Source organism: Vigna unguiculata, chromosome 4 (assembly GCF_037176805.1).
Source record: "Vigna unguiculata cultivar grain cowpea cultivar isolate G323 ecotype 2 chromosome 4, ASM3717680v1, whole genome shotgun sequence".
In the NCBI taxonomy this organism is placed as follows: domain Eukaryota; kingdom Viridiplantae; phylum Streptophyta; class Magnoliopsida; order Fabales; family Fabaceae; genus Vigna; species Vigna unguiculata.
Genome location: NC_140795.1, coordinates 5,472,210 through 5,487,230, shown reverse-complemented (window position 1 = coordinate 5,487,230; position 15,021 = coordinate 5,472,210). Strand labels below are relative to the sequence as shown.

The 15,021-nt window shown below is 28.4% G+C and overlaps 1 protein-coding gene across 1 annotated transcript; it reads left to right on the top strand.

The window, feature by feature from the left end:
- The first annotated feature begins 12,054 nt into the window (after window positions 1-12,054).
- LOC114181399 (transcription factor MYB16) lies at window positions 12,055-14,763 on the top strand. Its single transcript, XM_028067845.2, has 3 exons — window positions 12,055-12,354; window positions 12,488-12,617; window positions 13,348-14,763. Exons 1-3 carry the CDS (start codon window positions 12,222-12,224, stop codon window positions 14,285-14,287), a joined length of 1,203 nt encoding a protein of 400 aa, XP_027923646.1. The 5' UTR covers window positions 12,055-12,221; the 3' UTR covers window positions 14,288-14,763.
- The last annotated feature ends 258 nt before the right edge of the window (window positions 14,764-15,021 follow it).

Here is a 15,021-nt window from a genome sequence, read left to right as displayed (position 1 = left end):
GAATATAACAAAATAATAATTAAAAATATTTATGATTTATTTATTATGACCTTAAGGTAGGTCAAATTAATCGATGAGCCCACCTAAAAATAAAAATCTACCTAATTGCTGAAATTATATTAAAACTTTAATTCATTATGTATTATATAAAAATTTGAAGTTGATGAAAAAATAATATTGAAGTTTTGAAAACCAGTTGATGAGGATTGAATAGTGTATTAATGTCATATTTCGTCTTTAATTACTAAGTAAAATTTTAATTCTTAATTATGAAATTATAATTTTCATACGTTATATATTTTATTATGTATCAGAAAAATTATCTTAAAAGTTTATTTTTTATATAGTTATTTTAATTTTAGGTAATTCAATTTATTTAACCTACTAACTCATGCTTAAGTCCCTCCAAATATTCTGGAATTAGTGTGAAATTAATCAAATTAAATTAACTATTATAGTGTAGGTTAAGATGAGTTGGGCTAACGGTCCAATCTAACCTATTTTAACATAAACGAGATAATTTAGTTTGTTTCAATTGAAAAATGTTTATCTTAATTAAATAAATGTATTTTTTTTATATTTAACTATATTGCAGAAAATTTTCAGTTATTAATTTTTTATAAATAAATTTTGATGAATAACTAATTTCAATTTTCACAGGGAATTAATATAAAAAATCATATTTAACCATTTTTCAAAGGGTAAAATTGTCATTTTGAAAATAATAGATGTACAGCTAGAAATTATGTGAGTGCAAAAAGAAAAGGCCTGAAAGAGTACCAAAAACGGGGACTCAGTTTACATTGGGACATTTTAAAAAAAGCCAGAAACCCATTTAACAATAAATTCAAAATCTCAAAAGTGAGACCCCCACCATGGTCTCTTTTATCATTTATCAAAGAAACAAGACTACATAAATAAGATACTTGTATTGAATTAAAGTGTTTTTAGATGTTATTTTTCACAGTGGAATTTTTGTTATGGTTTAATAAAAATATTACTTTTAGATATTATCTAACATTTTAATATTTTTAATATATCATTTTCACTTATTTTAAATTGAATTTTAACAACTCAAAATTATGTTATGATAAATCTAAAATATAATTTATTTATTACAAAATTCATCTATTAAATTTTTTAACTATAATATAATTTATGAATTAAACCAATATTTATTTATTATAAATTTTAGATACATACAATAAACATTTATCATGCGTATTGCATGGGTTAACATACTAATTGAAGTAAAAGTTCCTTGCACATGCACTTGCAAAACTAAAATTAATTAATTAAACAAACATGAAATTAATTTGACTATTTTACTAAGTTTTTATTTTTGGTCAATGACAATTTTTTTTCTAAGGTTGGCATGATGTGCTTCCAATAGGGTGGTGTGTGATCTAATATTAGGCTCAAAGCATCAAACAGGACAAAATAAACAACGAAGCTATTTAATGCACCTTTATCTACGTTTTGGGTCCATTTTTATTTTAATTTTAATTTTCCATTTTTCAGGAGAGGGATTATTCATTTAATTTGTCATTTTTTTTATATATATTTTCACGATGATTATTCATCTATCGATGCGGAATATTTGAACAAAATACTCTTACTAGGAATTTTGCTTGGAAAGAAAGTATAATTATGAGAAAATTGGTGGCTTGAATTCATAGTTAAATTTGATCAAGATGAAATTAAATTGCACCAAAAAAAAAAGGTATATAACCCTTTTTTTACATGAGTAATATATGATTTAATTAAATCCGCCATAATTAAATATGGGTGATATTTTATTTTATTTACAACTACGAGTTTTCTCGTGATCTCATGATTTGTTTAATCATAAACCAGTTTTACCGATTTAGAGATAAAGTAATTTTTTCACTAACAACTTCACTATTCTCAAATCCAAAATCTCTCGATTAAGGTAATTAAGACACTCAAATATCAATTTACTTACTAACAAATAGTTAATTGAATGACATTATACGAAAAAAAAATGAAAAATTATATTATGACTCCTATCTTTTGACTCTCATCTTTCACTTCCTAACATGATTTAGTGTGGGTTATTGATTATTTCAAAAGAAAAGATAATAGTACAATAATCAATAATTCACACTAAGTCATGTCAAGAAGTAAAAGATAAGAGTCGAAATATGGAAGCTATAGTATTATTATCCATAAAATATATATGATTGAATGGGAAGATTTCAATAAAGAGAGATACTAGGCATATTTTTTCAAAAAAAAGAAAAATTAAAGCTAGCAATAAAAACACTATGGTTATCATTGTATTACACCTTTCTCTTTTGGAGAGTTTGTTTTCATTTATAATACTTATAAGTAGTAGTTGAATGGTCTATGTGGTTTGAATCTAGGGCATGAAAGAAAAATGAAGTATACTTTATGCACTTTATTAAATAGAAAAGAGAGTGGGTTATACTAAAGCTACCTACTTTTGTAGCCATGGGATGAAATTGATGTCTATATGATGTATTTTTCCAAGATGGCTTCTAATATTGGATTTGACCTAAGCAAGGAGCTTCTCCAAGGTACTTGGAAAATTTACCTAAACTTTCATATCCATAGGATCTTGCCTCACTTTGGTAGCAATAAAATGTTTAATCCAAAAGGGTTCTCATAAGTCATCACCACTTTACATTAACATAAAGACTAAACAAAATGTACCACAACACTCAAATGAGTTTAATGGATTCTCTTTCCTATTCAAGCTAAAACAACTTAACCAAATTAAAGTTATGTGTTGCAATCACTCTATCACCAAAACACAATTTTGTGGGTGACATTCAAAAAGTTGCTCCCTCATTAGGATGGACATATTTGAGGAACACCTAAAAGATGAATGATTGAACCCTAGAAAACCCTAATTTTTTTTTTCTTTCAAGAATGTGATGAGATCATATGTGTGTGCCAACACATGTGTTGTGAATAGGGAAACACAATAGCTAGATAATCATGTTCATGATCGTGAAATTAGCACCAACTCAAACCTACTCGTGGTTAAGTTTTTAAAACCCTCAAAAGTCGATGTCACCACATGATGATTATGACGTTGTTGGAAGAAATTTGTTGTGAAAAAGACATGCAATAATAATAGAAATAATTATATATAGCATGCATGCTTACACTAATTAACAACTTTTCAAATGAAATAATGATAATATATTAAGAGCTTGATTTGATTATTTACTTTTTTTTATTGGTCGTTGTTCAATGAATTCATGACCCACATAAGCTATTTTTTTTTTTTTTGCCTAATTTGACGATCATACACTTTGTTGTTAAAACTTAATTTTTCCTTTTGCATTGCCATCATCTTCATAAATGATTGAAATCGATAGCTTGTTTTTCCACTTGTACGACCAATAGTGTTCGTCCATTGCTAGTTTCTTTATCAAGTTAAGTACGGATTTTGAGATTTAAGGCTATGCTTTCCATTTAGGTTTTGTTTTCATTAAAATGGACCTAGCCAAAGTTTGATTACAACCCAAATAATTTATTTCATGTATACCCACAACGATTTATTAAAGATAAATTTATTTATATGGGTTTATATTTTTTTTTTCTTTACGCTTGTTGTTACATTATGTGGGAACCAAATGCGAATTTGTTTGTGTGATTAGTGTGGTTTGACTTAGATTTATGTATTAAAATTAATTTTGATCAAAATTCACATCATGACAAGAAAAAGAAAAAGGAAAAGTGAAGAAAAGATAGTTAAAAAAACAATGAAGAAAATTAACCTCTCTCAAAGACTTCATTAAAAACAAGTCAATTGAATCAAATAATTGTCATGATTATAGTCTCCACATAGTGGTGATTGAAAATATAGTTATAAGATACTTGGATTTAGGATCAATTAATTGATTTTTCATCACATTAAAGACAATAAGCACAAAGAAAAAGAACGAATAGCAACATGAAATCAAAATAGAATTGAATGATTTATACGATAATAACGAAATTTATATTATCATTATAAGTCAGTTTGCATAATGTATATATAGTTCACTTTGAAATTTAACAATTTTGTCATAATTTTATTATAAAAGAAAAACTCGGGTATTTTGCATAATGCATAATGTATTATAAATTTTCTTTGAGTTCGACTTTTAAGTAATTAACTCTTAAATATTCTTAAACAATTATTTAACAAGGATAGTGACATGAGAAAGATACCAACGAATGTAATTCAGTTTCGCATTCAAGAATCCAAACTCACATGTGTCACTTACTCTTGCATTAACAACTTATAAAAACAGAGAAAATATGAGAAAGTAGATAAATGTAAATGATGAACTTCTTAAAGATATAACTACAAAAGTTAACTAATTTATAGGTGCATATGACTTTTTTTCAAATTTAAATTTTTTACAAAATTTTGCAAAAGTTTATTTTACTATCCCTTTCCCTTTGTTATGTTTTCTAATATATTTATAGAAACTTGTTTTTATGTTTTAAAATATGTTAAGTCTTCTTTTAATATATCAACGTTAATATATTATGAAAATTCAATAAACGAATAACATAAGAAAAACTTAATAAGAATTTGTTGTTACTCTTCCTTCATTATTAACTAAGTACATGGAATAGATTATAATATATATATATATATATATATATATATATATATATATATATATATATATATATATATATAACATTCTTTTTTTCTTGTTTGATACACCAAATACACAAAAGTTATGATCATTACTATTTTTTCCATGTTTGGTACATGAAATATACAAAAGTTATTATCATTACTAGGGATAACAAAGATACTTATATTTGTATGTATTCACAGATAAAATCTGTAAAATTTGTTAGATGTAGTAAGTGGATACTCGCGAGTAAAGAGTAATGGATAATTTAATATCCACTTACAAATGAATAAATGTGAGTATCATACTATTTGTTCCCACAAGTATTCATTACATGTAAAAAAGTAAATTAAAATTTAATTTATATTTTATTTGGTTAATTTAATTAAAATTAAAATTTAATTTACATTTTATTACGTTAAATTTAATAAAAATTAAAATGTAATCTATATTTAATTTAATTTACATCATATTTTATACTTGTTGTAGTTTTATTTAGATTTCATTTTAATTTTTTAAAAATATTCACGAATATCCAACATACTACAAGGATTAAAAAATTTGGAGATTTTCATTAAGCAGGTATCTGACGGATAATAGAATAGATAACCTATTGAATTTTTTGTTGCAATCAGATAGTCAATAAGCATTATTCGTACCCAAACCGACCTAACATGTTATCATCCCCAATTGTTACCTTCTTTTTTATTTGAATCACTTTTGCACAAATGAAAAAGCAAACATGTAAGATAAGCTTACCTTTTAGATTCCTTGTTGGATGAAGATTCCATCATCGGCTCTCATTGTAACTTTAATGGTTCAGTCTCTTATACTACCCTTGTAGAACGTAGTAAGTTGGGTATTCCATTATTGATCGAACACATCCATGTTGATGACAATAATACTGTTTATTAATTAAATACTACAAAATATTAAGTGAATTTTATAATATTTCTAATTAATGTTTACCAAGTTCCACCAATTTATACTTATATTTGTCTCATTTCAATCTCGTCATTTTAGTTATTTAATTCTTTAAATTAATTCATTAAATCACAATGTATCAAACATCTGTCAATCTCCTAATCATGTAAAGACAATAATGATTTTTAATGACAAAAAATGATTTAAGCTTCTTTTAATTTTGGTCTGCCATTAGAAATTCAATAAATAATGTTTATTATTCTTATAAGTTTTCTTATTAAAATTTCTTTCTAAGTATTTTTTTATATATTAAGAATAGAGTACTTGGAGTGTTTTAATTATTTTACAAAAAATATTTACAATTTTTTATGTTTCTCATTGAGACTTCAAATCACTACGAGATTTCATGTTACTCTTGAGATAAGTTTGTTTTCAAATATCTTGAGGTGGTTGCATCACATCACAAAGATATCTTACTCTTTGCTTTCTCTGAAATTTCATTATCTTTGATTTATAGTCTACGGCGTATGATTGTGAAGAATTATGGATTAAGATAGTTGAATAAGAAGATTGTAAATCCTAATTGTATATTGTCAACCATTAATCTAAGATAAAATTTTTCTTATCTACAAAATAATATGTAAATGTTGAAACATCTTGGATTATAAAAAAAATACAAGTCAATACAAAATCATAAGACCATATATGAGATTGACACTTGTCCAAGACTGAAACATCAACGAAATTAGTGACTTGATGACACGAGAAATGATGATTGAAACTCTGGTAAACACAAATTTTAACCCGCACGACGATTTGAACACCACCTTAGAGAAATACTTAATGAAATAATCAATATAAAAGAATTTAAGCTATTTCAAACCATATCCTTAAACCTAAAAAAATTAGAAAACGATACAATCTTCTCTAAGACTCTCACCCTTACCATTAATAATATGATTAGATAGATGATTATTTTATGGGTTAAATATGTTTTTGGTCCCTCAAGTTTCAATGAATTTTGGAATTAGTCCCTCATCAAAACTTTATACCAATTTAGTCCTTAATCTTTCAAAATGCGTGAATTTAGTCCTTTTAACCAAATTTTTTTAAGTTTATCTGACATTTCAAGCGCATTTTATAATAGTATTTAAGTTAACATTGAAGCAAAAATGTGTCAAACAGTGTAAATAATTTAAATACTATCATGAAATGCGCTTGAAATGTCAGATAAACTTAACAAAATTTAGTTAAAAGGACTAAATTCACGCATTTTGAAAGATGAAGGACTAAATTGGTCAAAATTTTTGATAAGGGACTAATTCCAAATTTCGCTGAGACTTGAAGGACCAAAAACATATTTAACCCTTATTTTATTGATGAAGAAACTATATATGGGATAAGGGATAGCAATCTTAATATGATAGATTAGTGCATGATAAAAAAAAATGTGATTTTTTTTGTGTTGGATGGGAAGGTGGGGTAAAAGCAAAGAAGAATGGAAGTGAAAAATGGTGAAGAAGGATATGAGGCATGTGGAACTTGAATCAGTTTGACAAGTGTAATAGTTAGACATTAAATGGGATCATTAAGGCTATGTTGGACCATTACGATCCTTAGAGCTGGCAACGATAAAATTTAAGGAGGGTGTCCCCATTGTCCTTCCTTTGCTTCCACTCTCTTAGATCCAATGAGACTTTTTCTATGCCACACCACACACATTTAAGTTTTCTATTTTAGCCCCTTTTTTCATCACGGGACCCTTCTTTTGTCTTTTCATGCACCAAATCATTCAAGATACCCCTTCGCAACCCTAGAGCCCCCACCTCATTAATTCCTCCTTAATTACCAAAACACCCCTATCTTCTTCCTTTCTTTCTTTCTTTCTTCTTCCTCTCTTCTTCAATGGTTTCACCTCTATTATTAAGTGCCAACCTTTTCTGGCACCCCACTTTTCTCATCCCAAGCTTAAATAAAACCCATCTTTTTTCTTATCACTACATTTATTTATATACTTGAGATAATGTCTTAGATAAGAGCGGACAAAAACTTTGTTTTACCTTGTCCGATCTAGTTTTGATCTGATCCAATCCATTAAATATCTATTTTTTAAAATTTGGATTTTAGTTTGAATCCATACTTATTTTAGTTTGAATCTATACTTAATAATACTACATTGGTACTTCTTCAAATTCTTGTTTTACTTACCTTTCTCATCTCTCATTTACCCTTAATATATAGCACATATGGATATGTGTTTTCTAAAACCATGAAACTCAAGCAAACTAATTAACTACATTCCAAGATTCCTTTTTTTTTTTTACTGTTTTTAAAATTCTTGTTTGAGATACTGTTGGACATTAAATATGAATACATGTTTAAGCATTAATTCGAACGTTTTTGTCACCACAAAAGAAAAAAGAAAAAAAACATAGTCTCTCATTAAATTCAATTTCCATTTAGATAAAGCTGTTCAGTGTAAATGGGATAATTCGAAATCTTCGATTATCTCTTTCTAAAAGTTTTCATATTCTAGATATAATTATTTTTATTTGTTGTTTAATAGGAAAAAGTTTTAGTAATTGTAAAATTTTAAGAGGGGTAAGCTAAAAAAAATAGAGAAAAAATAAAAAATGTATTATAATTTGTGTAGATCATAAATCTCTTAAAAATAATTAAGAGTTAAATATATTTTTGGTCCTTTAACTTTTAGCGAATTTTGAAATTAATCTGTTTCGAAACTTTGGACCAATTTAGTCTTACATCTTTCGAAATACGTAGATTTAGTTCTTTTAATAAAATTGTGTTAGATTTATTTGATGTTTCGTACGTATTTTAGGATTATATTTGAGTTGTTTATACTGTTTGACACATTTTTGCTTTAATGTTAAGTCAAAGACTATTATAAAACGCGCTTGAAATGTCAAATAAACTTAACGAAATTTGATTAAAATGATTATATGTATTTCGAAAGATGAAAGACTAAATTAGTCCAAAGTTTCAAAATGAACTAATTTCAAAATTTATCGAAAGTTAAATTTAGTCCCATAAATAAAATTTCTACTAATATATTATTTTTTATACGGATATATAATAGCTATCGAGATTGATTATCTCTAATGTATGAGTTGGCACGTAAGAGATGTTACCACATCTAACATAAAACTCTAATATCCATGTTTGTGATTTTCTTCTTTCTTTAATATCACTTAATTTTTTTTTTATTTGATGTGAGGCTTTCGATTAATATTTAGATTCTTAATCATCTTCCTTTAACGTGACAGATTTCTACTACAGCAGGATATGTTTGTCTCACTCATTTATTTAACACACTTTTATTGACCTTAGTTGCAATTAGGTCTTACTACATCATATTATTCTTATTTATGTCTAAATTGGATCATATTTACGTCTAAATTGGATTCTAAGACCAATTATCGAATATGAAAATAAAATAAATTTTAATTTAATAATATGTGGGAAATTAATTAGTTATACTGATGTTGGAAAATAGTCTTTTCAGAACAAAACAACCTTATTAAATTAAAGAGATGGAGTGCAGTTGTAATATCTGGGTGATGAACCATATTAAAGATATTATTATGGTTAGATATTTTTAAGCAGAAGAGATATTAACTATTACAAAAATAATTAATGATTACCTTTATACATTTTTCAGCTCTTATTCTCTATTCTTGATAAAGTGACAGAAAGTTTTGTTGTTTTTACCAGTATTGTTATACTCTTTATACATATTTATGAAATATTTGAAGAATGAAAGTGAAGTACAATAACAATATTAAGCAAAATCAAGGTAAATGATTTCTTTAAACCTAAAATATCATTAAAAATTTGGAACTCTCACATCAATTAAAGATAAAGCTAATTAATAATATATAAGTGAAATGCAAATCTCATCTTACAAGCTGGTTTTGTAGAGTTAAGTTAGACTTAAAGTCTACTTCTAACATGACATCAGAGTCAAATTAAAACTTATCCTACCAAATTCTTTTAGACCTTCTGTTCCACCCGATATCGAACCGTGATCTAATTTCTAATCCTATACATGGAATTTACCTCGATATAAGAGAATGTATATATAAATGAAGTACAAACTTCACCCTACAAATTATATATATATATATATATATATATATATATATATATATATATATATATATATATATATATATATATATATATATAATTGATAGAAATTATTGCACTTGGATACTTCTTTTTATTGTGATCAGTTCATAATTAAACACAAATCAGAAACTGAATTAAGGAACTACTCTCATGGTAGGTTGTAGCCGACCTCCAATGGATATCTCCAATTTTTAGCAGTAATTCTTGATTGCTACGAAGACTCTATTGTTCAAACATCACTTAGGACTGACAAGACTATAGTTTCAACTTTTTGGTCAAACTTACGAAAAAAGCACAAAAAAAAAATAATGTTTGAGGATAAAAACAAAGGTGTAGTCTTTTTCCGTTCAATTTTTAATGATTTGATGATGATCATGCTTAAGAGTTAATTATTTCTAGTTTATTTATTTCATTAGTCTTATTGAAATTTTTATGTGTTGAACTTAATAACTCGTGATCTAGCTTCATATATACACATTATGTAAGGTTTTTAACCTAATAATTTTATGTGGTATATTTGTATATATGTATTTGGTTTTCATATTAATGTGAATTTTTTCAAATGAAAAATATAAATTTTAGTAAATATAAGTTAGCCTAAGAAAACAACTTACTTTCTTAAGAATTAGGATGGAAATTATTTTGATGAGGTATTTGAGTCTAAAAAATTAGAAACAACATAGTTCATTTTATAAATTTGATAAGGATTTTTTATTTTAAAAAAAGAAAGTATTTTCAATTTAAGTGTTTAAAATGAACACGTCTCAGTAAAAGTCTGAATTTTTCAGCTTTTACAAGATGGATTAAATTAAGTCACAGCCAAATCAATTAGAAAAATATTTTTTTTTCACGAAAACCCATAAACTAGTTAGTGTGGACTATTTCATAATTAAGACTGATGTAAAGAGAATAATATATAAATAGAATAATTGTAAGAAGAGTACTTCCCTAGTGATATTGGTTGATATAGAAAAAGAAAAACTGAAAAGGAATAATATGATGAATAATTAAAAACTGGGCTTAGCCATGCCATAAATACATGTAGATGACGTATCACTTAGAAATTATGGCTATAATAACTTGCCATAGCTCATTGCTCTCTATGCCTTCAAAATTCTACCCAAAGTAAATTCATAAGAAAAGACAGTCCACTCCCTACCTTTTTCATTATTTTCCACCAATACATTATTGCATAATATATATTTCTGAATATTTTTTATTTACATATATTTAGAATATTTTAATATAATAGTCATTATAGTATTTTATTAAATTACACTCATTTTTAATTATGAAGTAGTTGCTTTAAGTGAAATAAAGTAAAAATTTGTTTTCAGCTCGATTTCTACATGGTGTTTTATTTGAATTCTGTTTATAATATGCATGGATAATACTACATAATATCTAGGTGATGACAAGTTTTTACATGTATTTTTCATTGGGATTTTAAGTTTTCTAAATTTATTTATATTTGGGAAAATGGGTTATAGTACATATTATTTTTCTACCGATAAAAAACAATTTTTTATTTTATATATATAATCTTATCATTTTAAACTATGTAAATAAGAAATATATAAAGGTTTTATTAAAGAGGGTTAATCACATTGATGAACAAAGGTTATATATAAATGAATTTTGAAATATTTTGTCATGGTATATATATAAGAGTTCTATATTATTTAAGAATATATGACAATCTACAAATACTTTCATTTCATTTCTTAATGTGTTAAATATGAATCTAACTCATTTGAAGTCTTTTAGTTTTAAATTGAAGATTTATTTAAAGTATCCTCTCATATTATTTAAAAGTTGAAATGAAAGCAATTTATAAAAAATTCTTATTTCTTAATCACCCACATCTATTGTAAGGACAAAATTGTGTAAACAAGTAAAATTTGAGTTTCTAATTATACAAATTATAAATTACCCTAATAGTCAAAACATGTTTTTTTTGTCACCTCAAAATTATTCCTAATTTACTAAACCATAAACTAGTCTCACTCACAGTCCAACAAGTTTTCACATGTGACAGAAATCGAAAGATTTAAAAGGAGATTGTCCACAAAATTACAAAAAACAACGACAATCTTTCACACACAACATTGTTTGTTAAACTAATCAATTCTTAGATGTGAACATACGGTGTCTAAATCCTAAATCTTAAATCACATGATTATTTTGATAGAAATTTTACATGAGTAACATAATTACAAAAAATAAAAATAAAAAAAAAATAAAAAATTGATGAGTTGGTAGAGAAGGGTACTCTTGTAACGATATAGTCCACACACATGTACCTTATAATTTAGTTTAGTTTATTATGCCATTGATGCCGCTGACCTTTCTTCCATGCCCATCTCTTCATTTATAATTAACTCCATCACTCTCTCTCTCTCTTTCTCTCACTGATCTCTCTCACACCATACACCATAGTTTTTTTCTTCCCTTCATTGTGCTATATAAGTAAGAGCAAAAGCTACTACAGTCTTTAGTGCTAGTTTCCACTTGCAAATGGGACGATCACCATGCTGCGACAAGGTAGGTTTAAAGAAAGGACCATGGACTCCAGAAGAAGATCAGAAGCTCTTGGCTTACATCGAAGAACATGGTCATGGAAGCTGGCGTGCCTTGCCAACAAAAGCTGGTACTTCACACTGTTTTTTTTTTGGTGTAATATATGTAATAACATGTGTAAGTACATGTTTGTGTAGTGTTGCAATGTAGTTCATGTTGAAGTGAAACTGCTTGTGCTGTGTTGTGTGTGTGTGTGTTTATAGGGCTTCAGAGGTGTGGCAAGAGCTGTAGACTGAGATGGACCAATTATCTCAGACCTGATATTAAGAGAGGCAAGTTCAGTCTGCAAGAAGAACAAACCATCATTCAACTCCATGCCCTCTTAGGAAACAGGTTTGTTTGGTTTCGAATCTTTGATTGCTGTTTGGTTTTGCTGTTTTGAAATCAAGTGTTTTAGTTTTTGTTTGAAATCTTAGATTTTTTTTTTTCTTGGAAGCAAAGTGTTGAAAACTGAAGACCCATTATGGAGTTTTTTTGAAGATGCGAAAGTGATGCATTGTTTTTGTAAATGACAGTGTTGTTGTAATGGATCATGTCACTCGCTGTATTTCACACTTGATTTTTTATTCTCTCACACTCTCTCCTCAGTAACTATACATGAATCATTCATTCATTCATTCATTCATTTTCCGTGTGGAGCTATAATTTCTTTTCTGGTCCTGTGCCCTTCCTGTGCAGCAGAATGTCTTAAATGCAATGACCTCTCAATTTCTTCACCCAACTATTCCAACCCTCCCCCAACAAAAAAAATTGGGACACTGTCCTCTCCTCTGTGCCATTTCCTTCAATTTTTCCCTGACATACAGGTTTATTCCAGGCCAATCTTAATTGCAAAATATATATATATCTCATACACAATCAAAATGCCATGTACCCATCATCATCTATGTCATTATCTAATTCTCTCAACATTATGCATACTACACATACTCTCTCACATTTTTTTTTTCTAATGGTGACTTAAAAACAAGAAAAACAGTAGTTTTTTTTTTTTTTTTGGAATGCTGCTCTAGGGTTTAGTTTAACGTTGTCTGCACTATGGTTGTGCTGTCTCTGTACTCAGGTGGTCGGCAATAGCCACACACTTGCCAAAGAGAACGGACAACGAGATCAAGAACTACTGGAACACACATCTTAAGAAAAGGTTAACAAAAATGGGAATCGACCCTGTCACACACAAGCCCAAAAACGATGCACTTCTCTCCAGTGACGGCCAATCCAAAACCGCTGCGAATCTCAGCCACATGGCTCAGTGGGAAAGTGCTCGTCTTGAAGCTGAAGCAAGACTAGTGAGAGAGTCAAAGCTACGTTCACATTCACTTCAGCAACAGATTGGAACTTCTTCCACGTTTGCATCATCATCTTCTGCATCCAATAAGGCAGAAGCACCGCCGCCGCCACCGTCGCGGTCCTCCCTCGACGTTCTCAAGGCTTGGAACAACGGGGGTTGGTTGAAGTCCAGTGAAGGGAGTGGCGCCATTGCAAGCACGGACCTTGAGTCTCCTACTTCTACGTTATCTTTCTCTGAGAATGCGCCACCGATTATGAATGGGATTGGAGGAGAGAATAATAATAATAGTAATAATAATAATAACAGCAACAATGATAACGCAATGCCTATGATCGAGTTTGTGGGAAGTTCGGGTAATTCTTCTTCTCTCGTGAAAGAAGAGGGTGAGCAAGAGTGGAAAGGTTATGATAGTTCTATCACCACTTTCAGTTCTGGTATGCATGAGTTCACAATGGCCATGGAGGGAACTTGGGTGCACGAGACTCTCAGAACTAATGGCTCGCACGATGACATTGTTGAAGAAGGCTTCACCAATCTTCTCCTTAAGACAAACTCGGAAGATCCGAGTTTGTCGTCGGAAGGTGGAGGAGAGTCTAACAATGGCGATGGTGGTAGTAACAGTCACAGTGATTTTTACGAAGATAACAACAACTATTGGAACAGCATCCTTAATTTAGTGAATTCATCTCCTTCTCATTCTCCTATGTTCTGATGTTGGGTGAGGATATGGATCATCAAAGATTGAATTTTCACCTAGTTTTGTTGGGTGAAAAATTGTGTTTATCACAACCATTTACATAAATTTTTACAGGGCCAGAGTTTTTAACGAGATAAACACAAATTCATGTGACAAGGTGAAGTGAAAATTCAAACACAGGAGCATTTGTGAGTGTGAGTCACATAGAAGGAGCATATTAATTCCAGAAACTCAAACCCATGTCAGAAATGGTTGATTTTTCTTCCCCCCATCGCCATGAAATGAACATGCTCACAGAAACATGTGGAGTTCCATAGAGTGGTTTTTGTTGATGCTTTAACAGAGACTTTTTTTTTTTCTTTTATATTTTTCTTCCGTTGGAAGTGTGTTATTGTAATTTTCTGATACCTAGTTTTGGAAAACAGCTCACTGGTTGGTCTTTTCCAGCATCAAATGTTTATATCAATTTGTTTGATTTTGATCTTTCTGAACGGAGAATGTGCAATTGGATCTGTAGTCAAAGTTATCGTAGACAAGAGTGTCTGCGAATTAAATGACTTTTACGCCAAGTAATTAATTTTCCGGTGTTTAACTGTGTACAAAAAAATTCAATAAAGGAAACATTTAGTATGGACTTTATTGCTGTTGGTTTCATGTCGCATTCTTGCTTTTTAATGTTTATATAATTTCCATTTCACCTTATCTTCAAACTAAATTTATACAGTTCTACAATGATCACACTTTTGTAT

Coding starts and splice junctions, on each gene's coding strand:
- LOC114181399 (XM_028067845.2), top strand. CDS start 12,222: ATGGGACGATCACCATGCTGCGACAAGGTAGGTTTAAAGAAAGGACCA. Junction 12,355..12,487: donor TGCCTTGCCAACAAAAGCTG/GTACTTCACACT, acceptor GTGTGTTTATAG/GGCTTCAGAGGTGTGGCAAG. Junction 12,618..13,347: donor CATGCCCTCTTAGGAAACAG/GTTTGTTTGGTT, acceptor CTCTGTACTCAG/GTGGTCGGCAATAGCCACAC.